The following is a 26,800-nucleotide window of genomic DNA, read 5'->3' as shown; positions in this document are numbered from 1 at the left end:
TCTAATTTTATTTTTTACCTCTGCTCAGTGTATTTTATTTCTATTTTTATTTTTTACCTCTGCTCAGTGTATTTTATTTTTCTACTTTTATTTTTACCTCTGCTCAGCAGTATTTTATTTTTCTATTTTTATTTTTTTTTATCTCTGCTTAGCAGTAATTTATATTTTTATTTTGTATTTTTACCTCTGCTTAGCAGTATTTTATTTTTCTAATTTTATTTTTTACCTCTGCTCCGTGTATTTTATTTTTATAATTTTATATTTTACCTCTGCTCAGCCGGGTTTTTTTTGTCCTCTGCTGTGCAGTAGTTTTTCATTATTATTTTTAACCTCTGCTCAGCAGCATTTTATTTTTTACTTTAGTTTTACCTCTGTACAACCTTTTTTAAAAAAATATTTTAACCTCTGCTCAGCAGCATTTTATTTATTCATCTTTTTTAGCCTCTGCTGATCAGTTGAGTTTTTTGTTTTTTTGCTGCAGCAGCAGGTTGTTGTCGTTGAGTCACTTCCTGCAGTTACAGTTTCCTGTTCAGCTGCCGCTGCCTCTGTATGAACCACAGATAATCGATTCGATCAGTGGTATTGATCAGCGGTGTGACGGCTGCAGAGTGGACTTCAGAGGTGAGAACGTGATGCTGAAAAGCTTCGTCTCCACGTCTCTTTGTGTCTCTGTCTCTTTGTGTCTTTGTGTCTCTTTGTGTCTTTGTGTCTCTGAGGAAAGTGAAAGTAAAGTTTTCAGAGGAAGCTGCAGCTCTTTACACAATAAACCCTTCGCTGTCTTCAGTTTTACTCAATCTGCTGTTTAAATCACATCATCTTCATCATCTTCATCTTCATCATCATCTTCATTATTCCACAGTAATATGTGAGCGTGCACGTGTCAGTGAGCACGTGCGACGTCTGACAGCAGAGAAGCTGAAGACTTCTTTCACTTTTCATACTTAAAGAATTTATTCACTGACTGGACTCACATTCACTGAGGTTTTTAAAGCTTGTAATGCAGCACTTTACTTAGATTTATTTATGTATTTATTCATTTAGTTTTAATGTTGAAAAAACGGTTTATTGAGAATCAAACATGTCATGATGGTTGGATACTTTTATCTAAAAAGGCTGCACTCTTTCTGGACCTGCAATACTCCCACCAGAAAGATGATTTAAACATTTTTTTTATTTATTTTAAAATTTATGAAATTCCAAAAATTACTTTTAAAAATCTAAAAAAACGTTTTTTTTCCCTAAAAAATCACCAAAAATATCAAGAGAAACATAAATCATCATTTTTTTCTATAAATATGGCCAAAAAAAAGCCAAAAATAAATCCCCTTTTTTCCCACAGATAGTCAAAGTTCTTCCTTAAAAGCTGACAAAACATGATTAAAGAAAAAATCTGAAATAAAATCTTTAAAATTTACCAAAACTGCCAGTCTTCTTTAAAAATTGCCCAAAAATGTTGAGAAAGGAAAAAAAACATTTGTCCTTTAAATCGCCAAAACCTTTTAAATCAAAAATCTCCAAAGTTTTTGTAATTTGCGGAACAGTTCTTGCTGTGTTGCTCATTGCCTTTTTTCACGTTTTCAAACGAAAGTTAATTAATTTGCTCAGATTTTGATGGTTTGAGTATTTGTGACGGTGCCTGAAAACAGCACGGCTAAAGAGATGTCAATTCAGCTTTCAAAGGGTTAAACTGATGAAAAAGAACCAATGAGAAGTTTTGATGGTTGTTTCAGAGAATGCATGGTCTTTAAAATTTGCCTTAAAGTCCTGGAAAAGTCCTGGAAAGTTATTGGTGACAATGAGCAGGCTATGAGCCCTGATGATGTCCTGCAGACTCATGGCGACCGCAGACGCGGAGGCGGGAGGAGCGGAGGAGGCGGGCTCGCGGCTTGAGGAGTCGGCGAGGAGGTCCGGGTCCGAGGAGTCCGGGAGGAGCTCGTGGGAGTCGGAGCTGACGTCCATCCAGCACCGCCTGCGGTTTGTGTTGACGCTGAAGGAGGAGTTTGTCTGTCCCCTCTGCAGAGGAGTCGTGCTGAACCCTCAGCAGAGCTCCTGCGGTCACATCTACTGCCGGCTGTGCCTCCGCCGGCTGCTGTACGAGCCCACAATCACGCCTTTTCACCGCAGATGTTTGCTTTGTCGTGCCACACAGCGTCTTTGTACCAACACCAGCCTGCTGTGTGTTTCAGGGAGACTTCATCGCCGTCCAGCCCGGTTTGCCCAGTGGACGGAGCCGTGATCACGCCAGCTGAGGTCAGAACCGACAGCCTTTCAGAGACTTCAGACCTTTGTGCTTCTGTTTTCGGGCTGTACGTCCGTCCTTTCCTTTCTTGTGAACGCAATTACTTTGATAATGCCTCCAGGGAATTTTCTCAAATTTGGCACAAACGTCCACTTAAACTAAACAATACACTGATTAGATTCCTGTGGTCAAAGGTCAAGGTCAGTGTGAGCTTGCAGCCGTCACATTCTTTTGAAGGCCATATCTCAAGAGCAGCTTGTGATTTTTTACAAAAATTTTGGCACAAACATCCAATGATAAAGCAATTAGATTTCAGTGGTCAAAGACTATGGTAAAGGTCACTGTGACCGTGCATTTGTCTTATTTTTGTTCACATGTTATCTCAGGATCACCTAAAGGGAATTTCCTCAAATTTGGCACCAACGTCCACTATGAGTCACAGATGAGCTGATTAGAATTTGGTAACAAGAATTTACGTGCTGATTATGACAAACTTTAATACAAATGTTTAACAGGATAAAAACAATGAAGCGATGACATTTTATATCCAAAAAACATCAAAGGTCAGCTTCGCTGTGACATCATAATATTTAGCAAAAATACTTTTCTGTCCTTTAATTATCATCAACATGGTGAAAATCTGTCATGTGTGGAGGTGCAGGATGGGAATGACGCTCAGTTCATGTGTTACAATAACAATAACCTCCTCCAACCTCGACGCGTCAACATGACAGATGCTAACCAATCAAAACGCAGCAGGGCGGGACTACACGAAGCACGAGTGAAAATATTGCGTGTTGGAAAATTTTGTTCTGTGCTGAATCCACAAAAGTGTCGATGTTGTCGCCTTCTCTCCTGACTGGACTGTTAACTGGCAAAGTTTCCTACCTGCAGGTTTTCCAGGACAACTGCTGCAAACGGGAAATCTCCAGTTTACAGGTGTACTGCCCCAACTCCCAAGCATGCACCGCCGTCGTCGCGTTACGCCACCTGCAGGTAGACGGAATAAACAACAGCTCAGTCAGACGGCTAATAGATTATTTTGTGTGATTATGAACAGATGTTTAGAGTCAGCCAGAACTGTGCCACTCATCGAGGAGATTTTAGGACATTTTTGAGTTTTAGGACATTTCCAGTATATTAGGATGTTTCTAGGATGTTAGGACAATTCTAAGAATTTAGGACATTTCTGGGACTTTACGACGTTTCTCAGATTTCATGACGATTTTAGGATTTTTTCTATGATTTTAGGACATTTCTTGGACTTTAGCCTGTTTAAAGGGTTTAAGGACATTTCTAGTATTTTAGGACATTAGGGTCTTATCTGTGTCCTCTGTCGGGGGTGTGGGGGATCTTCTGCTGGTTCTTTTTTTGATCGAAAAGCTCTGTTTTGATGCTGTTTTATGCACTTTGGCACCTTATGAACACTAAAAGGACAAAACAATTCCCAGTGTCCACCACTTCATTTTTATTGCCAATTAGAGAACGTTTGGGGAGCCACCTGGCACCCTATCAGGAGCTACACTGCAAAAACTGACGATCTAACCAAGTGTAATAATCTTATATTTAGATTTAAAAATCTAGTTAGTCTTGTTTTAAGTATAAATGGATTATCTAGTGCTGACTAGGAAAGATCATTTGACCTAATTCAAGTAAATATCACTTGCCTGGTCTTGTTAAGCATCTTTGTCTTTTTCTGAGTTATTTTTAACTAGATACAGGAGACAAGTCTGGAAACATCCACTTCAGGTCTATAGAAACCTTATTTTAAGCACTAGTATGTCCAACTAGGCTTAAATAAATTGCTTGAAATTAGTGTTTTTGATCTTATTTCAACATTTTATGGGCTATAATGAGAGTCACACAGTTTTACTGGTTTTAACACATCTTAACAAGCAAAATTTGCTTACTGCACTGGCAGCCAAATTTGCTTCTTTTAAGTGCAAGTATGCTTAAATCTAGGGTGTTTGGCCTTAAATTTGACAGGCCATTTTTGCAGTGTAGATTTGGCCCACAGACCATAAGTTGAGCATCGCTCTACTGTGTAATATCCTAAAACTGTATAAATCTAAAGCGAGCCACCCGGTGAACCGGCTGGGTCTCTGCTCTGTGGCGGCTGGTTTTATCTTCTGTCGCTGCGTCCTCTGCAGGAGCACCGCAGGTCGTGTCAGTACGAGCAGCTGCAGTGCTGCAATCCAGGCTGCAGGGCGGCGCTACAGAGGAGACACCTGCAGGAGCACCTGACCAACACCTGTCCTCACCGGACGGAGCCCTGCCCACACTGCCAGCAGCCGCAGACGCTCAGCCTCCTGCAGGTAAAGTCCAGACAGCGCGGGGTTAACAGTCTGTTGGAGACGAATGACACTCCACCTAAAAGCAGAAAAAATTGTGAAATTTAAAGGAGAGAGAGCTTAAAGAGAGGGTAAAATCGCAGGACGTGTACCCACGGCGTGTGGTCACATGACCCTCGGCTGTCAGCGTGCTGATGTGTTTGTGTCCTGCAGGATCATGTCCAGAGCTCCTGTCCACAGGTGGAGGTGGACTGTCCCCACAGCTGCTCCCTGAAGATGCCCCGACACAAGGTGAGCTCAGTGATCACACACCTGCAGGTACACCGATGAGACGACCAAACAGTTCAGTCTCAGCCAAAAAAAGCTCTTAAAACCAGCATCAAACCCGCAGGATGGACAGCATGAATTCTTTAAAAGAAGACACTAAAGGGTTTTAAAGAAGGATGGCGTGTCTCATTTAAAAACTGAAAAAATAAAATAAATAATAACACCAACAGTACTGAAGAATAAATAAAAATGATTAAAAAAAGGAAAATATGTCAAAAACTTTTACAGGAAAACAAAAATTACAAATGAAAAAAAGCCAAACGTTTAAAAAAACCAAAAAACATCATGCCTCCTTTGTTTCCGTGATGCCGGCATGTTGTCTAAAATCACACACTGCAGCCACATGATGCCGGCGTCTTTTGATTCTGAGAAAATTAGTTCTGAGAAAATGATTCTGTAAATGAGACGTAAAGACGAGACTTCGGAGAGACGCTCTATGGAGACTCGACAGAGTCCCACTAACACCAACACCGTCACTAGTTTTCTTGTGCTGCATTCAGACGCCTTCTACAAGCAGTAAAACCTCTGAAACATGGAAAACAACACTGGTTTCTTTTCAAAAAAACTTGGGGGAAAAAGTCGATGGGCAACTTGGCATAAGGTGCCCCGAAAACCACCAGAAATTAGGAAAAGATAGCATGAAAATGACCTGAGAATCTGTTGTTTGTTCATTTGTTGTTGTTTTTTAAAGGAGAGATTCAATTGTTAGAAGTTTAGTGTAAAAAAGGGGAATTTTTCAGAAAATACAATAATATTTAAATGTTTACAATCCTGTCATGGAAAATGTACACGTTTGTATATTTGCACATTTTTCTTTTTATTTTATTCTTATTGTTTAAAAGTCTTTTGTGCTCATTTTCAGGTCAGTTTTTTTATTTAGTTTTTACAAATTTCATGCTAATTTTGATTAATTTCTTGTTGCTCATTGGCTTCTCCCAGTGTTTTTTTGTAAACAACAATTGGGTTTTTAAATGGTTGATATGATGTTACTGTGAACACCTGCAATTAACACAGGTGCACTTTAGACAGTTTCCACTGACCAATCAGAATCCAGTCTGCCGTCTGAAAAAAGAAACGCATTAACGTCTGTGTGGACGTCTGTGTCATGTCTCCAGCTGACTGAGCACAGAGAGACGTGTCCCGAGATCCTCGTCCACTGCTCCTACAGGAAGTTCGGCTGCTCCGTGCAGGTGAGTTCACCTCAGTGTGACACAGATCACATGACCTCAGCAGACTGATCACATGACCTCACCTTAAAAAAATCTTGGAAACTGATTGCCTTGAAAAGGTAATGTAAATATATCTATTCATGTTAATTTATGTTAACTTTACAACTAATTGTTGGGTTTACTTTAGATTCAGCTCCATTTAATTAATTTTGTGATCTTGCTGCAGCTTTAAAATGACAAGTTGAATTAAATCAATCTAAGTTGAAGCAACTTCAGTAAACCAAGTTGGTCTGACTTAATTTGATCATCCAAAGAGGATTTTGCCGATGATGAAGTCATGAGCTCTGCAAGTTCTGTTTTCTTGACATGTTCAAGCCTTTAAGGCTTGCTTAAATAACTACACACACTCATATTGCTCACACAACGCACTTTAAAAATCAAGCTTTAAAGAAATATGACTGATGTTGAGTCTCCTCCTCCTCAGTGTGTGAGTGTAGCTGCTGACAGTCTGGGATATGTCAGTGTGTGAGTGTAGCTGCTGACAGTCTGGGATATGTCAGTGTGTGAGTGTAGCTGCTGACAGTCTGGGATATGTCAGTGATCAGCAGCTACATTGACTGTGACAGGTCACCTAGTGGAAATAGCATGTATTTCCTCCATATGCCAAATATGGTCAAAATGACCTCATCAGGTAGAAAATAGTCAAAATGACAAATTCAGAGTCAAAAGACAAGATAAAAGATATACAGCTAAAACTTCCAACAATTGATTTAATGAAACTTGTCATTTTTAAGTTGCAGCAACAACTTCACGAAATTAAGTAAATATTACTAAGTTTTCAGTAAACTTAACAATTAAAGTAACATAAATTCAGATTAATAGTTACTAACATTTTTCAAGGCAATCGGTTTTGTGAATTTTTAAAATTAAAATCAGCATGTCAGATTTTAGTGTGTGACGCAGACAGATCACATGACCTCAGCCGCTCTGTGCTGCAGGACAAGAGAGGGAGAGTGAAGCTGCATGAAGACGCCGCCGTCAGTCATCACATGCTGCTGGTGCTGAGGAGCAACACTCACCTGGAGCAACAGGTGAGTCAAAAAGACCGAACCATCATCCTGAAAACAGCTGCACAGAGACTTTGATCGGTGCCTTACAGTGTTACTGTGGTTACAGGAGCTCTTCATTTCACCGTCTGAAATATGGAAAAAAATAGAATTAACGCCTCACACTTCTGTTTCTAACAACATATTATCTCGTCATGTCGTGTCACTTTTTCACAAAGTGAACGATGTTGAAAAGGCGAAAATAATGCAGTTATCACTACTGACATGGAACTGTATATGTTCCGGTTTGTGCACCTAATTTTAAGCCATTTGCAGCATTTCAATCAAAAATACATTGGTCTGGCACCCAAAAGAACTGAAACCAAAAAACCTGCAGAGGCGATGCCTATTGGGCTGATATGAAATACTGGGAAGGGAGGACTGTCGAATGGGCCTATCATGAATCTGTCTTTAGTCAATAAGGAGAGAGAGTCAATTTTATCTGCCATTTTCTGTAGAAACCACATTGGAAAGCAGTTACAGGAGCTCAGCATAAAGGCAGGCACGTAAGACAAAATAAACACATTCAAAACATTATAAGTTAAAAGAAAATGTGGATAGGCCAACAATCACCTGGCACAAAATACCGCAGGCTAACAATCGCCTGATGCACTAAGCAAGAAATAAAGTGTTGCGCTACAGCAGAGAATTTGCTGGTGTAAAGCAGGAGAGACGGCAGAAGGCTGAAGCTGGCTGAGTCGGAGTTGCTGCTGTGGCCAGAGTAGAGTTATCGACACAAGGAGAAAAAACATTTGGGTGAGGGGAAAAGAAGGAGGAGGCTGAGACCTGCAAACCTTAGCAGCCTGTGTCATGTGACAGGGTCAGAGGTGGAAGAAGCCATGTAAATGAAAACGGCCAAAGGAACGGCAGAGGAAGGGATGCTGGGATGAAAGGATGGAGGTGCACAGGGATTTTAATCAGCCTGCAAACACAAGGACAAGAGGAAAGCTGAGAAGAGGTGAGAAAAGTCAGACACAAGGGGAGCAGACAGTGGGTTATGTGACCACGGGCTGAGGCCCCGGAGGCAGCAGGGCTTGGTGATGCTTGGTGATGTTGGCGGTGATTGGTTCTGGAGTGGAAGCTGGAAGTGTGGAAGACTCAGAGACTGTTGTTGTTGAAAGCTTAGAGGAGTTTGAATAAAATTGCCTTTTTTGGTGGAAGGGAATGCCTTTCACTTTCAGGAAGTGATGGAGGCAAGTGAAAGTCCAATCCCTAGTGTCGGGCTCTGAGCGTGAACATGGAGATGGCGAACCAGAGAAGAGGGCGCGCCACAAGCACCCTGAGATGGATAATCAGGGACCATACCAAAGAAAGGCGACAGCCCCCTGCTTTGTCCCCAGTCTTCAGGCCTCGTGGAAGGAGGAGAGGAGGCAGGAAATCTATTTGGAGTCGGAGAAATCTCACTTGGCGAGGCCGAGAGGAAACGCCAGCTCAACTGATAAACAGCAACCGTTGGAAAGCCGTCTTCTGGCTGTGTCATGGATGGTAACTGATGGTAACAGCTCAAGTCATCATTGAAATCAGTTGGGTTGGGGTGCAATTCTGGGTCCGTGGTGAGGAGCCGTCGAAGTCAAGTGTAACGTTAGTTCAAGTTTTGGTAAAGATGTGACCATGTGGTCAGGCGTGATGCACAGTCTGTCCCGAGAAATCTGAGACAGACTGAGCAGGAGGGGTTGACCAGGTGAAAGTTAGTAGGCCGGTAGTTAGAAGTGTGGTTGAGGCGAGGTCCTGCTCCCGAAGCTTAGTTAACAAATTAACTCCACTTATATTAAGAGTCCAGTGTGTAGGATTTAGGGGGATATATTGTCAGAAAGTCAATCTAATCTCACCATTGTGTTGCCTTTTGTTTGTAATGGGCTGAAAATAAGAATTGTTGTGTTTTCATTACCTTTGAATGAGCTGTTTATATCTGCATAGGGAGATCGTCATGTTGCACTGCCATTTTCTACAGTACCCCAGAACAGACAAACCAAACACTGCCGACAGATAGGGACATTCATGTTTTCACGTTAGCCACCATAGATTGCAGGCAAAACCATTAGAAAAACACTTATTTTTAAGATGGAACTGTTTTAAACAGTGTTTTTTAGCGTGTTAAATCAGCTGGTCTGTTTGTTTTGGAGAGGAAAAGATCTCAGTGGATGATTCAGCTCCCAGTAAAAACCTCCTTTAAGCTGGTTGACATCTGCAGTCCTCACTACCAGGTGCCACTAAATCCCCATGTTATAATGACGGCAGTGCATGTAGATGCAGCAGCCAGTAGCTCCTCAAATCCTCGCTGCTTTTTTGCTATATTTACCTATTTTTTTCGACTCCATGGCCCCCTCTGCTGAAGCACGACTTCCCCACGATAAAGCAGCACTTATCAACATCGGGAAAAGTTGTGAGGAGTTTGGACTGAGTGCAGCAGACCGTCAGAGGATCCCCAGCAACTGCATACACCGAGCGTCCAGTCAGACCAGAGTGGGGAAACAAACTGAAAAGATTTAAGAGAGGGAGGAGAGCCGGCATCAGGGCAAGGCTGACCTGACTGACCGCGAGCTGTTCCTCTAAAAAGTCTTCTTCTGGCTAATGTCTGCTTGCAGGAGAATAAAAGATGTGATTGAGGCTCACCCAGCAACAAAACAGAGACTACTCTGCACACATCTTCACAGAGACGTGCTCCCAGATCAAGCTGTTGCGCTGGATGGACAGACCTTGTTCAGAGCCAACAGGACAAAAAACTGATGCAAATTCAAAAATTGCGCTGCAGCAATTGTATGACGCCATCAGCAGCAACATGTTCATGCAAATTTTCATTCAAATTTCAAATTGGAATTTTTCACAGCAGCAGCTTATTTTAACCAACTCGTCCTTCAACTCCAAAGATGTAGCAGGATCAGGGACAAATTGTAATTTCACTTTTTAAATTTCATTTAACTTTGTTTCAGGTTCACGTTTAAACTTTGTTTAAAAAATGACTGATAAATATATCTTCTACCCTCTAAACAACACCGGTGCTGGAAGCGTTTACTCAGCACAGATTGTATTAAATAAATTGTATTATGTGAGTGTTTTGCTCAGACTGTGGTCTCCTCAAACAGGTTGAGGCTCTCCAGGAGGAGGCGCTGCTGAGGCAGCAGGAGGTGCAGACGGACAGTTTGCTTCTCGCTGGTCTGCACAAGAAAATCAGACCACTGCTGCAACACAGCGGCAGCCATGAAGAGCTCGTCTCTGCAGCTCAGGTTCACTTTGACTCTCACTCATCCTTCATTCGTTCATTCATCTGTCCCTTCATGTCTTCATCATCCTGCCACAGATGTGTGCACGTTTCCCTTAAGGTGCAAAACATATTTAAGGCCACCTTTTGAAATATTATTAACAAAAAAGTGAATGAGGAACGTTTTCATAAACTGGAGCATATTCAGTCTCAAAATGGTGGGCAACAATTTGTTACCGTTTCTGGATTGAATGACATGTTTCCTCAAAACAACGGGCAGGTTCCTATTATTATTATTATTATTATTATTATTATTGTATTATTATCTATTTTTAGGATTTGTGCAAAACTTGAGCAACATTTAGTAAATGTGGATAAAACTCAACATGGAGCTGACTGTGTTTCCACTGAGTGTTTCCATTAGGCGTATTGTATATTCACATTTTCAATTTGAGAAATCTCGAGGGTTAATATTAACTTGCCTTCTGAGCATCAGATCTGAAATTAGTGTTTCCTCACAGCCTCTCAGATTATGAACATCAGAAAGTGTCACCAATCCGCCGCCTTTTTGAATCATCACAGAGAAAATGAGGATTTAGTTGCGGATCTGCAGCCGGTATTAAACATGCTCCCTGTCTGTCTGTCTGTCTGTCTGTGTTCAGAGGACGCTGAGCAGGCAGGAGGACAGCTTGTCCACCGTCCAGCTGGACGTCCTGCAGGTGTCTGGAGGACTCAGTCCTCTTGTGGAGGAGCTGGAGCAGCTCAGAAAGTCTTTGGATGCTGTGATCCAGGAGGTGTCTGCAGCCGAGGCCCTCAGAGAAGAGCTGGGTAACAAAACCTGATCACACAGCCGCTGCCTCACTCACCGGGCATACACACCTGACACGAAACAATACCTTTGTGTTACTCGCTCGTCTTTGGTCGCTTGTTTATTTTTGGAGCGTTTCTAAAACTCGGGAAAATTCACCCTCAGCAGCTGTGGTTGTGCTTGCACAGCCCCACGCCAAATTCTCGCTCAAATTGAAAAATTGTTGAAATGCGCATTTTTGCATCCATACGCGTCCATCATGCCGCCCGGCCCGAATTCGCGTCTTTGCATTGACTTTGAATGTAAACCTGTCCGGTGTGGGCGCACGGATATACTGTGTGTGGAGTCATGCTCCAGTGGAGTCTGCAGGATTGATCCAAACATATCCAGTAAGTCCAGGTCATGAGGTCCAAAAGTTTAAATTTGTTGACAATAGACGGAATTTGTTTCAAAATTTCGGCAATGCAGCGTACAGTCCAGGATGCTTCCAGGTCCAGAACTGTGCGTTTCAGTGAATGCTGTTGTTTTCATCTTGCAGGAGCTCTGGAGGAGAATCTGAAGTGTCACTCGGATCTCCTGGACCTCCACGCCGCTCAGCTCCGTCACAACAAGCAGCACCTGCAGGAACTTGAGGCCACGTCCTACGACGGCAAACTGATCTGGAAGATCGAGGACTTCAGGAACCGGAGGGAAACAGAGGTCAAAGGTCAGCCACCCTGCCTGAGCAGCGTGCCTTTCCACACAGGACGCTGCGGCTACAAAATGGCCGCCAAGGTCTATTTGAACGGAGACGGGGAGGGACGAGGGACACACCTGTCCCTTTATGTTGTCCTGCTGCCGGGAGACTTCGATGCTCTGCTGCCGTGGCCTTTCAGACAGACCGTGTCTCTGTCGGTCCTGGATCAGAGTGGCACCGCCAACCACCGCAGTCTCAGCTTCAGACCCGACCCGACATCCAAAAGCTTCCAGCGACCCGCCGCCGAGTCCGCCGGCAACGTCGCTGTTGGATTTTCGTGCTTCATTACCCTCAACGAGCTGGAAACTCCTCAAAACGCTGCGTACGTCAAAGACGACACACTGTTTGTCAAAGTGAAGGTGGACATGTCGGGTTTTGAGCAGCTGTGAACCTCGACAGCCGGCTGCTGATTCTGCTGCGGCGCCACCTGGTGGTCAGTTCAGGAAAGATCTATAAATATGCCATCAGACTAGTTTGGAAGAAACAAAAAATCTGTACACTGTAACTTCAAAGCAGGGATGCTCAACCTGAACTGCGTGGGGCCCACTTTTGCAAAACGACTGGAGGCCAGGGGCCCCATACACATTTCTAGGATTTTAGGACACATATAAGATTTTAGGATGTTTCTAGGATTTTAGGACACATATAAGATTTTAGGACATTTCCTCAGATTATAGGATGTTTCTTGGATTTTAGGATGTTTGCAGAATTTTAGGACTTTTCTAAGATTTTAGTACATTTTAAGATTTTTGGAAATTTCTAGGATTTTTGGACAGTTCTCGGATTTGAAGACATTAGGGTCTTAGCCAGGACCTCTGTCGGGGGTGTGGGAGATCCTAAACTGGCACTGTTTTTGATCAGCAAGCTCTATATTGATGCTGTTTTATGAGCACTGGAACCTTACGGACACTAAAAGTACAAAACCAGTTTTTTGAAAGAATACATTTTTTTGACATGGGTCTCTTTGGTATGATTTTATTCATGTGGGGCTAAATTGTTCTTTATCATTCTCTCCTCCAGTTTCACTGGATGCTGCCACATTGGTTAAAATGAAGTGACTCATCTGAGGAATTCAGTGTTGACTTGCTGGAAATAAATAGTGTTAATGTTAGTCGATAAAGGAAAATTTATTTGTGGCTCACTTTTTAAATAAATTTTTTAATCTTTGGGCTGGAGGAAATGTATTTTCAAGTCAACAGTCCAAATGAAATCAGGAGTCATTGGTGTTAAAAGTCCAAGTCGAGCTGCCAGTCTTCAGATTTTGTCAAGTCGAGACTAAAGCCATCAAATTTGTTACTGGAGATGTGAGATGTGACTCGAAACCACACCTTTGCTGTTAAAATTTTAACATCTCTGCAGTGAACGAAGCTTCTGAGGATAAGAATAAAGACAGAGTTAATATCACACACGAGAACTGGTGAATAAAACTTAAGCCAAACTGCCTGCTGTGTAAATCAAATTTACAAGGTTAAAGTGGTTATAACCTTTATTTTTATAAAAACATAATAAAATATTAAATAATGATACAAAAACAGTGTAAAAAAATATGTTGTGTTGCTGGTAGTGAGAATCCTCCGAAGGACGATCAGCTGAATCTGCAGCCTCTCTCAGCTTTACTGAGAGTTTCAGCTAATTTTTTATCTGTCCAGCCACAACTTTCACTGTCACACAGTGACAAGAAATCACCTTCTCAGCTGTTAGCTGGTCGCCCAAACCGAGTTTTTAGCATTGAGAGACAGACAGAAGCATCACGAAGCATCTGAGGTCACTATCACCCCTGCAGCTCCGTTCATCCGGACCAGAAAAAAAAAGATCAGTTTTATTTTTAATCAGGGCAGATTCACGGCGTCACCGTCAGCATCTGCAGTTTGTTAGATTTGTTCTTCTGTAAATCAGTCAGCAGCTTCAGACCTCTTTCTCCGGGATCGCTCCAGGTCAGCTCGACGACTCTGAGGTGTGAAGGGTTCGACGTCAGAGCCGAGGCCAAAGATTCGCAGCTGCTCTCTGTGCACTCTGACAAGCTGAGCGAGAAAAACATTGTTTTAATAGCACAGTAACAAAGAACTGTTGAATTCACCTGCTGTAATCTAGCTCTGATCGTTTTGTTTCCTCCTCTTCTGTCTCCTGTGGTGTTCCCCAAGGCTCTATCTCAGGTCCTGTTTTATTTTCATTACATTTGCCTCCACTGGGGTCTGCTTTCAGAAAATACTGTTTTACATTTCTATGCAGACAACATGCAGCTACTCTTGCACATCCTTAAGTCTCCCTTAAGCTTTTAAGACATTAGTCTTTATTATCAGTGGTGGTATATTTTCATTAGGTCTTTAAATGTCTTCAAAAAACACATGGCAGAAATCGAAGTGTTAAAATTCAGCGAACAAATAAATTCTGTAGCCTGTTTCATATCAGCTGAGATGCAAAAATAAAAACCTTTCCCCTCTTTTGGAGATCTGGAAGATGTTACGTGACTTCATTATTCTATATCTCAACAGAGATTATAACTCCCAGCTGGATTTAAAGTCCAGCGTGGTACCTACAGCGGCTACCATGGGCCACAGGCCACCAACATATAACTACATGCAGCGTTCATACACATCTTTATCAATACATTTCCAGGACTTTGAGGCACATTTTTAAGACCATACATTCTCTAAATGACCATCCATACTCCTTACCAGTGCTTTTTCATTACTACATGATAATGTTTTTAAATATATATTATCTAATAAATAATGAATTCAGAACATTTTTGAAACTTTGTTTACAGAAATTACCTTCCACCCTCTTCTACTTCTTTGACAAAGTAGATGAATTATATTATTTACAGAGCTGGTGTCCGAGAGGGAAGAATGACAGAAAACTGACGAGCCTCACCGCAGTATCTCCAGTGTACACTGGGTTTCTTTCAGCCAATCAGAAAGCAGCTTCACCCCCTCGTCCGTCAGGTTGTTGTAGCTCAGGTCGAGCTCTCTGAGAGCAGAGGAGCAGCCGAGGGCAGAGGTCAAAGACTGACAGCTCGCCGCCGATAACCAGCAGTCTTTTAGACTGGAAGGAGACATTTAAACAGATTTCAGATCATCTTTTTGGCAACAGCACGAAGTACAATGTGTAAAGGTTTTCAGATCCAATAGATATATCTGTGCACATACACTGTAGTGCAGGATAAACCATTTATTCAATTACAACTGTTACAGTTCAGAATTTAATCGAACGTGAAATTTAATCGATCAGTCGATAGGTTATGCAGTGTTCCGCATTAATAACAGAGATTATGGCTAATTTGTCCCGTCACAGTCTCACCGGAGCTGGACTGTTAATTAAGAGCCGTATTAAAACACTCTGAGTTATTTATGGCCCAGTAGAGGCAGAGACGGGCGAGAGAGCGTCAGGCGCATTAAAAGTGAAACTGAACCGTTCATTCTGCCTAAAACTGCCTTACACTTACAAAAATCTGCAAATACCTCCTCTCATCATCGATCTGATCAGCTGTGAACGATTCAACAGATCAATTATCCACCTCAGGAGTGACCTGCTGCGCTGCATTCACAGACTCGCAAAAAAGTAGATATAAGAAATATGTGGCTGTGAGCTGTGGTTTGAAATAAGCAAAATTATTATGTTTGTTTTTTTTCAAATAAAGATTAACATATTGATTGTTAATTTTACCAAAAATCTATTAAGGTGAACGCTTACGATATGAAGCCCTAATCTAAACAGAGGATTTTTTAGTTTAAAAACGTCCAAAAATACCTTAAAACCATCTCTGCACACCTGAATGTGGAAAAACGGCCACAATACTCACTCCAGAGTCTCCAGCTGACAAAGCGGCTCTGCCAAGAACTCAGACAGCTTTTCCACGGCGGCGTCTCCGAGGTCATTTCCTGCCAGATCCAGGACTCTCAGGTGGGCGGGGTTAGACTTCAGTCTGGGGGCCAGGGCGGCACAGCTACTCTCTGTTAACTGACATCGAGCCAGTCTGCTGGAGACAACAGTTTTCTCTCAGAGGTGCTGCACTAAACATCTGTGTGGTGGATGATGATAATTACTGAATTACAATTACTGAATACTGTAAACTCCAATTAACAGCCTGGGCTCTTATTTGCTTATATCACTGGACTTAAGGGGCTTATATTTGGGACCAGGGTCTATATGGGACGGGTTTTTAATTCCGTTCACACCAGAGCGGGAGGGAGAGGGACGGCTTGTAATGTTACCGTCTTCCTCAGACAGATGTTGAACTTCAACTTTGTTTATCCGCCTGTCTCTCACTCACTAAGACAATGGGCCCAAGAGAGGAACCCTGGGGAACCCCGTATGAGAGAGATGCGAAAGGATGACTGAAAATCACCAAGGCTAACAGAAATACTTTATCAGACAAGACCGAAACCACTGATACCTAAACAATGCTATACAACCATGGTCCATCGCGTCAAAGGCAGCTGTGAGGTCTAACAGAATAAGAGCAGCGTTAGTGTCAGCAGCTACCAACACATCGTTAAAAACCCTTAAAAGTGCATTTTTAAGGGTACTTTAATACCTTAATAATGACCACGGTACTCACTCCAGAGTCTCCAGTCGACAAAGTGGCTCTGCCAAGAACCTGGAAAGCTTTTCAACACTACCATCTTGGAGACAATTTTCTGTCAGATCCAGGACTCTCAGGTGGGCGGGATTAGACTTCAGACAGTGACTCAGGGCAGCACAGCCGTTCTCTGTTATCTGACATCGAGCCAGTCTGGTGGGAAAAATCAGTTTTAACTCAGAGCTGGTGACATGCAGTGGCAGCTCCAGACCCTGACCTTCACATTAACGTGATCTCAAAGGACAAAGGAGATGAATTATAGCATTTACAGAGCTGAGAAGCCTCACCGCAGTATCTTCAGTCCACACTGGCGTTTCCTCAGCCATTCAGAAAGCTGCTTCACCCCCTGGTCCGTCAGGCAGTTGTTGCTCAGGTCGAGCTCGTCGAGAGCAAAGGAGTGACTGAGGGCAAAGGTCAAAGACTTGCAGCATTTTGTGGTTAACCTGCAGTTTTTCAGGCTGAAAGGAGACATTCAAACAGTTTTCAGATCAGTTTGTTTTGTGTTCTGACTTTTAGTGTCTAAATAAAATAAAGTGCAATAAATGGTTTAGAAGACACTGTAATGTAGTTTACAGCAGAATTGGTGTTTATTAATGTATCTGTCACCAACTATTACTTCCCCTGTGAAGGACACTACTTTATTAAGGGTTGCACTGAAAATTTTCAAACCAGTTTGATATTAAGCCAAACTTGCGTCCAGACCAGTTTACTGAATTTTGTCAGGTGTCCCACCTGACTCAGCAGCCACCCCTCAGTGGAGCATAATGACACCATGTCCCAACAGAAAACAAGTGTGCAACTATCACGTAGCATTACATAACAACAACAAAGCTCTCTCTACATACTGAAAATATACACTTGTTACTTCATGTAAACAAACCACATAACTATCAGCTGTGCACTCGAGATCAGACCAAAGACGTCAACACTACAATGATGGTGAGTAATCTACCATCATTGTAAAGTTACTTTTTAAAGAAGAAAACTTATTTTATATTGTATAATTTACTGGAAATTACATAAAAGATAGAAAACAGCAGGCAAAGTTGGCTTAGCTTGTTGTTAGCGATGGTCATTCACCTTAACAAAAACTTTTAGCCTCCCAGCGATCTCCCACCAGCCAGCTGACACTGTGTTTATGTTTCTGTATTGAAAAATAGTAGGTTTCATGTAAATAATTACTCATTTCAACTTCATGAATCAGTCAGTCCTCGTCCACTGTGGCACTTTCAAAGCGAGCAACAGGAATAAATAAAGCATGGAGCTCAGCTCAGTGAGGACAGCGCTTTGGTTGGCTAAAAATCCAGAATATTGTCATACTGGTGCAGTTTTAGTGTTTTCAAGAGATTAATTTTGTCATGTCTCATCTAATCAGCCCAAAAAGTCACAATGTATGCTGCTCTCCCCCTCTGCTGAAATTTGATCTCTCTCTTGTTGCCGACACCAGCCGCCTCGGCTCACAGTAAATTCATTTCTGTGGCTAACCGATGTAGTGGCTCTGTTAGTCCATTTCTAAACATAATGATATTAATAACGCTGTCATTTTGATTTTTACAAATACAACTTGAGTTGGATTTAGCACTGTGACTTGGGCTACTTTTAAAATTGCCATAACATGTCAAAATGACAAATAACAATTTCGCCAGTTTGCATAGATCAAACTGATTTAAACTCTATTAATTTAACCCAACTCTATTAACAGATAATGAAACACAGCTGTAATAATATGTGTCTTTGTAAGAAAAGTTGTAATGATGACAAAATCATTACCTTAATTACCACAACACTTACAAATCTGTTACAGGTGTGCACAGGTACGTTACAGTGTGTGATAAACCATTTATCTAATAATAATCTAATGAGAGGACTTTTAGTGTGAAACTGTCTCTGCACCTCTGAATGTGTGACTGTATTTATTTTTACGCTTTTATTCAATAATAACCACAATACTCACTTTAGTGTCTCCAGTTGACAATGTGGCTTTTCCAAGAACTCGGAAAGCTGATCCACACCAACGTCTCCGATTTTATTTCCTTCTAGATCCAGGACTCTCAGGTGGACTGGGTTTGACTTCAGACTAAAAGCCAGTGCAGCACAGCCAATCTCTTCAAAGTTACAGCAAACCAGCCTGTGGGGTGGGGGTGGGAGTGGCGGGAGGGGGGTGAATGAATAGTTAATGATATGACTTTGATAATAGTTTGTTACACCTTTATTCTCAGCTTAGAGGCGACACCGGATGATATTTTCAGAATGGTGAGACGGCAAAACATAATCCCGCCATGAAAAGGCAACGTAAATGCAGCTACACTATTTCTCTCTCTCTCTCTCTCTCTCTCTCACTCACACACACACACACACACACACACACACACACACACACACACACACACACACACACACACACACACACACACACACACACACACACACACTTTTGCAGCATCGTCTTTAGTTAGACTTTCTTAATTTAGGCTATGTTGTGTGTTTTGCTCTCTTTCTTTTGAATAAATGTTTTGGGAACATATGTGCAGCCTGTTTAATGTTACACATTTGCAAAAGTGAATCTTGCCCCCTGCTGCGTCAAAAAGTCCTCATCCCTCATTCTTTACTATTGCTTTGATTATTTTGGTTGTAGATATATTTTAATCATTAATCAAAGTTCCACACTGATAGTTCAGTACTTATGAGACTGACTTAATTAACTGGCTTTCATTTTCCTTTTTTGGAAGGTGGTGCCCCATTAAGTGATTTAATATCAATTAAACAATATTATTCAATATAATAAATGATTATTTTAATAATCATTAATTATTTCTGATAGCCATTTTAATACTCTTAACCATGAATTCCTAACCACGGTATGTTGTGACTTTATCGAAGGTAAAGACGTAATCGGCCTGCTGCGAGGTGAACAGCGCCCCTCAGCTGTGATACGATCACATCGCACCTCGGCCCGTCGTGAGCTACTGCGTCAGTGTCTGAGAAGCCTCACCGCAGTATCTTCAGTTCACACTGAGGTTTCCTCAGCCAATCAGAGAGCAGCTTCACCCCCAGGTCTGCCAGGTCGTTGTTGCTCAGGTCGAGCTCTCTGAGAGCAGAGGAGCGACTGAGGGCAGAGGTCAAAGACCGGCAGCATTTCGCTGTTAACCTGCAGTCATTCAGGCTAGAAGGAGACATTCAAATACTTTTCAGATCAGTTTGTTTTGTGTTCTGACTTTTAGTGGAAGTGTAAAAAAATACATTGTAATAAATGTCATAGAGAACATAATAATGTAACAGAGGAGGCGTCTCTCTACAAACCGATTATTAACGACAACACAGCAAACACAGCTGTAACGAAATAAAATATGTCCTCATCAGAGGAGTTATGATAAGAACTCTAAATCAACACTAAGAAATGTCCGTATGTGTGTGAACAACTCCACTGTAATGTGTGAGAATGACCCTAATACTCACTCCAGTGACTCCAGCTGGCAAAGTGGCTCTGCCAAGAATTCAGAAAGCTTTTCAACACCACCGTCGCCAAAATGATTCAGTGCCAGATCCAGGACTCTCAGGTGAGCAGGGTTTGCCTTCAGACTGAAGGCCAATGCAACACAGCCACTCTCTGTGAACTGACAGTAAACCAACCTGTTGGGGAAAACAGTTTTATTTTATCTTATCGAATGGGGGTGCTACTTTTACCTTATACCTTTTAAACATGGAACAGATGCCAGATTCAAATGTTTTCTTCTGAGTATTTTTGAGACATCAACAGCTGCTACAGGTGTTTCTGAGAGTCAGGCCCAGGGCTGGACCTTTACACACAACTGTTTAACAGACAACAGCACAGGCTGTGTTTGTGTGCCCCGCCCAGTTCACTGTGACGATTATGGGCCATGCTCAGCTGTACAGTGACGGTACCGTCAAAAGACATACAAGATGGTACTTCCCCTCCGGACAATATAACTGACATAGAAAAGAAACTGCAAAGGGGTTTTCAGTTTGGGAAATGCAAAAGGACATTGGTTGGACTAAATGACCAACTGATTTGAATTTAGTGATCAGAGATCAAAGGTCACTGTGACCTTCCAAAAAATGCCTTTTGGCTATAACTCAAGATATCACACGCCAATTAAAACAAAACGTCACTGCCATGTCTAACAGGTAAAGAATGAAGTGAAGACATGACATGACGTGGCGACATTTTAACTCCAAAAGGTCATTTGAATTAATCTGTCATCCACGTCCCCTGAAAAATGAAAGAGCGGAGAATCACTCCTCGTTTAAGTTTCCCAGAGTCCGCATTAACTGTAGCCTTTGACAAATCTCCAAATGAACTGTGAATCTGGATGTTCTTACCTGAGTCTCTTAAGTTTGCAGTTGGGACTTTTTAGACCGTCATAAAGCAGGGACACGCCATAGTCCTGCAGACTGTTTCGGCTCAGGTCTAACTCCTCCAGATGGGAAGACGTCAGGCTGAGAACTGATGAGATGTTCTTGCAACATCTGTCAGTGAGGTTACAGTCACTTAACCTAAAGTGAAAAATAAAATGACTCAACATTTTGCAAAACGTCTCCTCTGTCCTTAACACAAAAACAACCCGAGAGCTTCAGGGCTGTTGGGTTTCTACAGATGAGATACCTACAAAGCGGTCTTTGATGCTTTGAGCACCGGCAGCAGCCTCTCCAGAACTTCATCTGATCTGGAGAATTTCTTCAAGTCAAAGACATCCAGGTCTTCACTGGAAACGAGCAGCTGAAAGGCCAGAGCTGACCAGTGTTCAGGCAGAAAGTGAACAACATCTCCTGAGTTCTGGTACTGTTGGACCTGCTTTACCAGCGTCTGGTCACCCAGCTCGTTCAAACAGTGGAACAGGTTGATACTCTTGTCGATGTTGGGGAGCTTTTTGATCTCCTCGTGTATGTAGGTGATTGTCTCCTGGTTGGTCTGTGGAGGTCTCCCTTTGAATCCTGATACTTTCTGAAGAAGCTCCTGATTTTGGTCCCGTGACAAACCGAGCAGGAAGCGCACGAACAAGTCCCATTGTCCATGATCAATGGCCAGAGCCATGTTAACTGCACTCTTATGGAGGACAGCGATGGACAGCTCTCCCGTCTCTGATGTCACTTTCTCTCCTGTCGGGCTGGAGAGCAGATTTTCTCCGCTACTCAAGAAGGTCTCGAGTACATAAAGTGCTGCCAGAAACTCGTGAACACTTAGATGAATGAACGAGTAGATCTCTTCTTTGTGGACGCCATATTCTTTTCGTATGATCTTGGTGCAAACACCCGAATAAACTACAGCTTGTTTCAGGTCAATCTCACAGGTTTTCAAGTCATCTTCATAGAAGATGATGTTGCCCTGCTTTAGCTGTTCAAAGGCCAATTTTCCCAATTTCATGATAACATCTTTGTCCGTTTCACTTTCCTGATAATCCTTCTGGTGTTTCAGCTTCGTCTGGATGATCAGGAAGTGTGTGTACATTTCAGTCACAGTCTTGGGCAACTCGCTCCGTTTTGTTTCTTGTTCCAGGAGATCCTGGAGAGCTGTGGCTGAAATCCAGCAGAAGATGGGGATGTGGCACATGATGTACAAACTTCTCATCGCCTTTGACTGAAGATGATCGAGGATCTTCTGAACCATTGCCTTGTTACTGACTTTCTTCTTAAAGTACTCTTCCTTCTGGTCATCGTTAAAGCCTCGTACCTCGGTCACCCTGTGGACGCACTCCAGAGGAATCTTCGTGGCCGCAGCCGGTCGACTGGTGATCCACACCGATGCATTGTGCAGCAGTCGCCCTGAGATCAGGTTGGTTAGCAAGACGTCGAGTGTTGTGGTCTCTGTAGCGCTGCGGAACATCTCGTTGCTCTTGAAGTCGAGAGGTAATTTGCTTTCGTCCAAACCATCAAATATGAACAGAACACTCGAACTGATGTAGTCTGACGTTTCCAAATTCTTGACTTCTTCAAAATAGTGACCTATCAACGTCATGAGACTCCAACGCTGATCTGCTATTAAATTTAAGTCTCTGAATGTGAAAGGAAATATGAACTGAATGGTTTGGTTGGCTTTTCCTGTTGCCCAGTTATGAGTGAATTTCTGCACGGCGACGGTTTTTCCGATGCCGGCGATTCCCTTCGTCAGGACTCTCTGAGGAGGGTTGTCTTTCTTTGATAGAGGTTCAAAAATGTTATTGAGCTGGACTGTTGTCTCCTCACTTGAACACCTTTTGTATTCGATTCTAATCACTTCATGTTCGCTGTTAACCTCCCCGCTGCCTCCCTCCGTGATGTACAGCTCCGTATAGATTTTGTCTAAAGGAGTTGATGATACGTCTTCCTTCGGTCCTTGACACAGATTCTTTGTTGTCCTTTCCAGGTATTTTTTAAGATCATCTTGGCATCTTTGGATGATGTTTCCTGAAAGACAAATAAAACCACAGTTGCATTATTTCCTCGTACTTTTCCACGTTGGAGGAAACAGTATGTGTGTGTGCTAAGTTCTACTACAAACTCAAACAAACAAAACGCAAAAACCAACCCGAGTCTAGACTTAAGTGTGCCTCGGCTGTTTCTCAGATCCAGATTTACATACAGTAGATGGATCTATGGTCTGTAAAAGTGCAGGAAATATTTGTGAATGAACCCAGCAGAGCTCCAAAATAAGTGAATAAATTAATCTAACATATTTCAGATAAATACAAACTGCTGCTCAGATGCTGATTCAGACGATGAAACATGGAGATTACAGATCACAGGCACGATAACAAAAACAGGTGCTGGTAATTAACTCATAACCTCCACAACACCTTTACAATAATTCACCGTAGTTCTGTTCTAATGACTGAAATCAGGCGAACATTTTTCATGTTTCTGCGAAGAAATTTATTAAATGGATTTTTTTTTTTTTTTTGAGTCTTTCAACAGCACAATACCTTTGGTCTTCGTCTGGTCTGTCCCATCGGGAGGCGGGCCTGAAACACAAACATTCAACATATCTTGAGAAATGCAAAATAATTCAAAGCATTTGTTGGGTTACAATTTAGGCATGTGCAGTAAAACAAACAGACCAACAAATGACTGTCACTGGTTTGATTTTTGATTCAGGGGAAACATTTACCACATGTGCTGTTGTTGATGATTATGTCCCGTCCTGCACTGACTCCACTCCACTCAGCACTGCTGACGACGCCTCCGCCCTGGGCGGTGGCGTTTGTGCTTCGTCCGTTCCTCCATCTTTCAGCTGATTGAAAAAAGACAAAACAAATCAGGAACCAGAAGCCGCAACGCTCAACGCAATTTCACAAGAACTGATTTCACAAAGAGCTGAGAGATCAAGAACAAACAACATTTGGTAACTATGTGATACACGGGACAGACACATATTCAAATTAATCTAAAAATATTTGTAGGACTTTTCTTGACCTACAGAACTAAGAGTGTTTTTTTAATATAAGTTAAAATTACAATAATACAGAAGTAGAAAAACAGACTCTGCATCTTTACTACCACATTTATTTGCACTTCAGTGCTAAAAAGACACGATGGTGGTGTTTGAACATCCCCATCACGCATACCAGCTCCTGGTAGGGTCCCCACAGACCCAGAAACAGGAGCGTGGGGCCCCCTGCTGGAGCCCAGCCTGGGGGGGGGGGTCGTTTGGTGACAGACAGAGCGCACAAACACAAATCAGCAACAGTTAAAATGAAAGTGACCCTCAAGCTTACCCCTCTGTGATGGTCCCGCATTCACAGCCCGGCCAGACACACACCAGTTTCCCATTCTGCATCGTTTCACCAAAGCTCCTCTGACTTTACAAGGACAGCAGAAACATCACACACACACACACACACACACACACACACACATATATATAAGCAAATACACACATATACACATGCACACACACACATATATGCATATGTATCTATGTATATATATATATATATATATATATATATATATATATATATATATATATATATATATATATATAAATATATATATGGACACCACAAGAGTTTATCGCTGTAAGACCAGTGACCCTGTGAGGACACAGCAGGTTAACTGGTCAAACAGTATCATGATCAGGACATTAAAATAGTTATTGTTGTCAAAAAACTCAGTGTAGGGCCCAAACTTGAGGAGGTGGCGAGTCCTGCGACCCACCAGCTATGAAACCACTGCGCTCCAGCAAATCCAGCAGACCCCACTAACTTAAATGAAACCAAAATGTAACATTTAAACAGCTTGAAACTGTTAAGCATCTCCATACCTGCAGCGATGAAACAGACACACAGGAAAGCAGCGGGAGCGGAGGGTGTGTGTCCGGCTCTCTGATGGAAACAAACACAAAGTTAGTTTGAGTTATACTGAAAAAACTGAATATAAAGACTGAAAATAACAACCTGTACATCATCCCTCTTTTGAGGCAAAGTCCAGATTCACATAAATAAGGAGGACAGGCCCTGTTGAAGTCTTCAGCAGCAGTTAGCTGAGGCCAGAACAAAACTACACACATCTACGTTATTCAGTTATTATATGATCAATGTCATTTTTCTGTCCGTTTACTTTTGAGGTTTTGTTTTGGTATTTATTCATTTGTTTGTTTTGATCTTCCACGTGTCTGCATGGATTTTTGTATTGAACTATTATTCAATAAATAAAGTTGTTTTTAAATTCAGTTAGCATGCTAGCGCTTTAGCTTCGAAACGAAAATAGTTAAAAACTGCAAAGATGGCGCTCATATCTCTGCGGGACTCGCACAGGACGAGACGGACATCACGCAGAGCAAACCGCCGCAGTTTCATCACATTTAAATCCAAAAAATAACTTTTATGAACATCTAAAGTTGTACAAAGCGGCTAAACGGGAACTTACCTCCGGCCATGACAGGAAAGGCGTTAACCGGAGCGCGCACGTACCTACGTCATCACGTTGAACGCGTCCCCGCCACCAGGAATAAACCCACGCGGCAAAGCCTGGTGGACACTGTCTGAGGGGACACCACAAAAGGACACCACAAAAGGACACCACAAAAGAAGGACACATAACAACTGCCTGATGTGCTTTTTATGTTTCTGAGTTTATTAGATATTAATGAAATTATTTAGTTGCAGTAAGTCAGTATAAAGACAAAGATAAATAAAATAATATATATATATATATAAGCAATAAACAGCATCCTGTTCCTTTACCATATAAGTCTAAAACATGTCAGCAGAAGCATATATGTCATATCCACATCACTCAGGTTTATACTATGTAATTATATATTTTACATATAAAAGTACTATACATATACAGTGTGTGTGTGTGTGTGTGTGTGTGTGTGTGTGTGTGTGTGTGTGTGTATTTTACATATTTTGTATTTTAAAATATATTTTATTTTTTGTGTTTTAATCATATTTAACCCTTATTTAGCACTCAGTTTCTTCTCTTCTGTTGCCTCTGACTCTGACTGCTGAAATGTGACATTAATCAGTCTGATCTAACGCTGGCTGTTAACATTAATCTGCAAATATAAGCATGTTTTACTTCAAAAAGCAATATAATAATGAAACTATGCGCTTCGTTATATTGTAAATCAATGCGGTTATTGACTGCTATTTTGAGAAAGTTTTGTCTCTCCGTATGATGTATTCAAACAGCCTGCCAGACACTTCCGGGAACTATTCAAGCCTCCATGAGTCACGTGATGCCCGAGCATTTTGAACTCACGCTGTCATTACTCTGTTTATTGTACTGCACTGATTTTGAACCTCAAAATGCGTCTTTGGTATTAATGCACCAAATATTTTAAAAAGTAAAAATGCATCTCTTCACTTCAGCCTTTAACTCGCTCTGATTCGGCTGCTCTGCACTTTCATACAGCTGCACATCTTTTAGATGTTGTATTTTCCTTGATTTTTTGCATTTTACATACAATATTTTTATGCTTCTTTTATTAACAATGTCAGTGGGTTATATTTTATTTTCCATTTTATGTTATGCATAAAGTTTTATCTGTATTTTATCTTACTTTTACTAGTATTATCAAGTGGATTTTATCCATCTGAAGATGAATTAATGCAGGTTTTATTTTGTCTTTTTGTCTTTTATGTCTTTTTGATGTGAAGAACTTGGTGCATCTGGGCTGCATTTCTTGTATAAAAAGTGCTGTACAAATAAAGTTTATAATAATAATAATAATAATAATAATAATAACAATTATTCTTATTCTTAAAAAGTGTACCTGTCGGTAGCGGTTCTTGTCAGTATTATCGTCTGTGATGCTGTTTCGGGCTTCATTTGTCATTTGTTGTCCGTTTACTGTAAATCTCTTGTTTTCATTTTGTCTTTCTGCTCCATCAAACATATTG

At 41.6% G+C, this 26,800-nt stretch overlaps 2 protein-coding genes across 7 annotated transcripts; one reads left to right on the top strand and one right to left on the bottom strand.

Annotated features, from left to right (window-relative positions):
* The first annotated feature begins 100 nt into the window (after window positions 1-100).
* Window positions 101-12,833, top strand: traf5 (Tnf receptor-associated factor 5). The gene is made up of 11 exons (XM_042485259.2): window positions 101-621; window positions 1,831-2,091; window positions 2,187-2,250; window positions 3,134-3,235; window positions 4,390-4,554; window positions 4,744-4,821; window positions 5,973-6,047; window positions 7,025-7,117; window positions 10,216-10,356; window positions 10,994-11,159; window positions 11,678-12,833. The coding sequence occupies exons 2-11, from the start codon at window positions 1,835-1,837 to the stop codon at window positions 12,262-12,264; spliced, it is 1,728 nt and encodes a 575-aa protein (XP_042341193.1). The 5' UTR covers window positions 101-621; window positions 1,831-1,834; the 3' UTR covers window positions 12,265-12,833.
* A 510-nt stretch (window positions 12,834-13,343) lies between these two features.
* LOC121942128 (NACHT, LRR and PYD domains-containing protein 12-like) lies at window positions 13,344-25,378 on the bottom strand. 6 transcript variants are annotated; one of them, XM_088075149.1, is made up of 15 exons: window positions 25,320-25,357; window positions 24,715-24,775; window positions 24,167-24,246; window positions 23,560-23,682; window positions 23,375-23,413; window positions 21,086-22,859; window positions 20,799-20,972; window positions 19,914-20,087; window positions 19,450-19,620; window positions 18,412-18,585; window positions 16,745-16,915; window positions 16,437-16,610; window positions 15,678-15,854; window positions 14,750-14,920; window positions 13,344-13,896 (listed from the first exon to the last, which is right to left on the bottom strand). In XM_088075149.1, exons 1-15 carry the CDS (start codon window positions 25,327-25,329, stop codon window positions 13,716-13,718), a joined length of 3,654 nt encoding a protein of 1,217 aa, XP_087931275.1. In that variant the 5' UTR covers window positions 25,330-25,357; the 3' UTR covers window positions 13,344-13,715. The 6 variants fall into 6 exon arrangements, with proteins under 6 accessions (XP_087931275.1, XP_087931276.1, XP_087931278.1 ...); XM_088075150.1 differs by having other exon boundaries at window positions 15,678-15,851; window positions 25,320-25,353; XM_088075152.1 differs by lacking the exons at window positions 13,344-13,896; window positions 14,750-14,920 and having other exon boundaries at window positions 15,714-15,851; window positions 16,413-16,610; window positions 25,320-25,370.
* Between the last annotated feature and the right edge of the window lie 1,422 nt (window positions 25,379-26,800).

The sequence above is a fragment of the Plectropomus leopardus genome, chromosome 3 (genome assembly GCF_026936395.1).
Source record: "Plectropomus leopardus strain MGB_pleo_1.0 chromosome 3, ASM2693639v1, whole genome shotgun sequence".
NCBI lineage: Eukaryota > Metazoa > Chordata > Actinopteri > Perciformes > Serranidae > Plectropomus > Plectropomus leopardus.
Note: the sequence above shows the minus strand (reverse complement) of the source record. Positions and strands in the feature narration are given on the sequence as shown.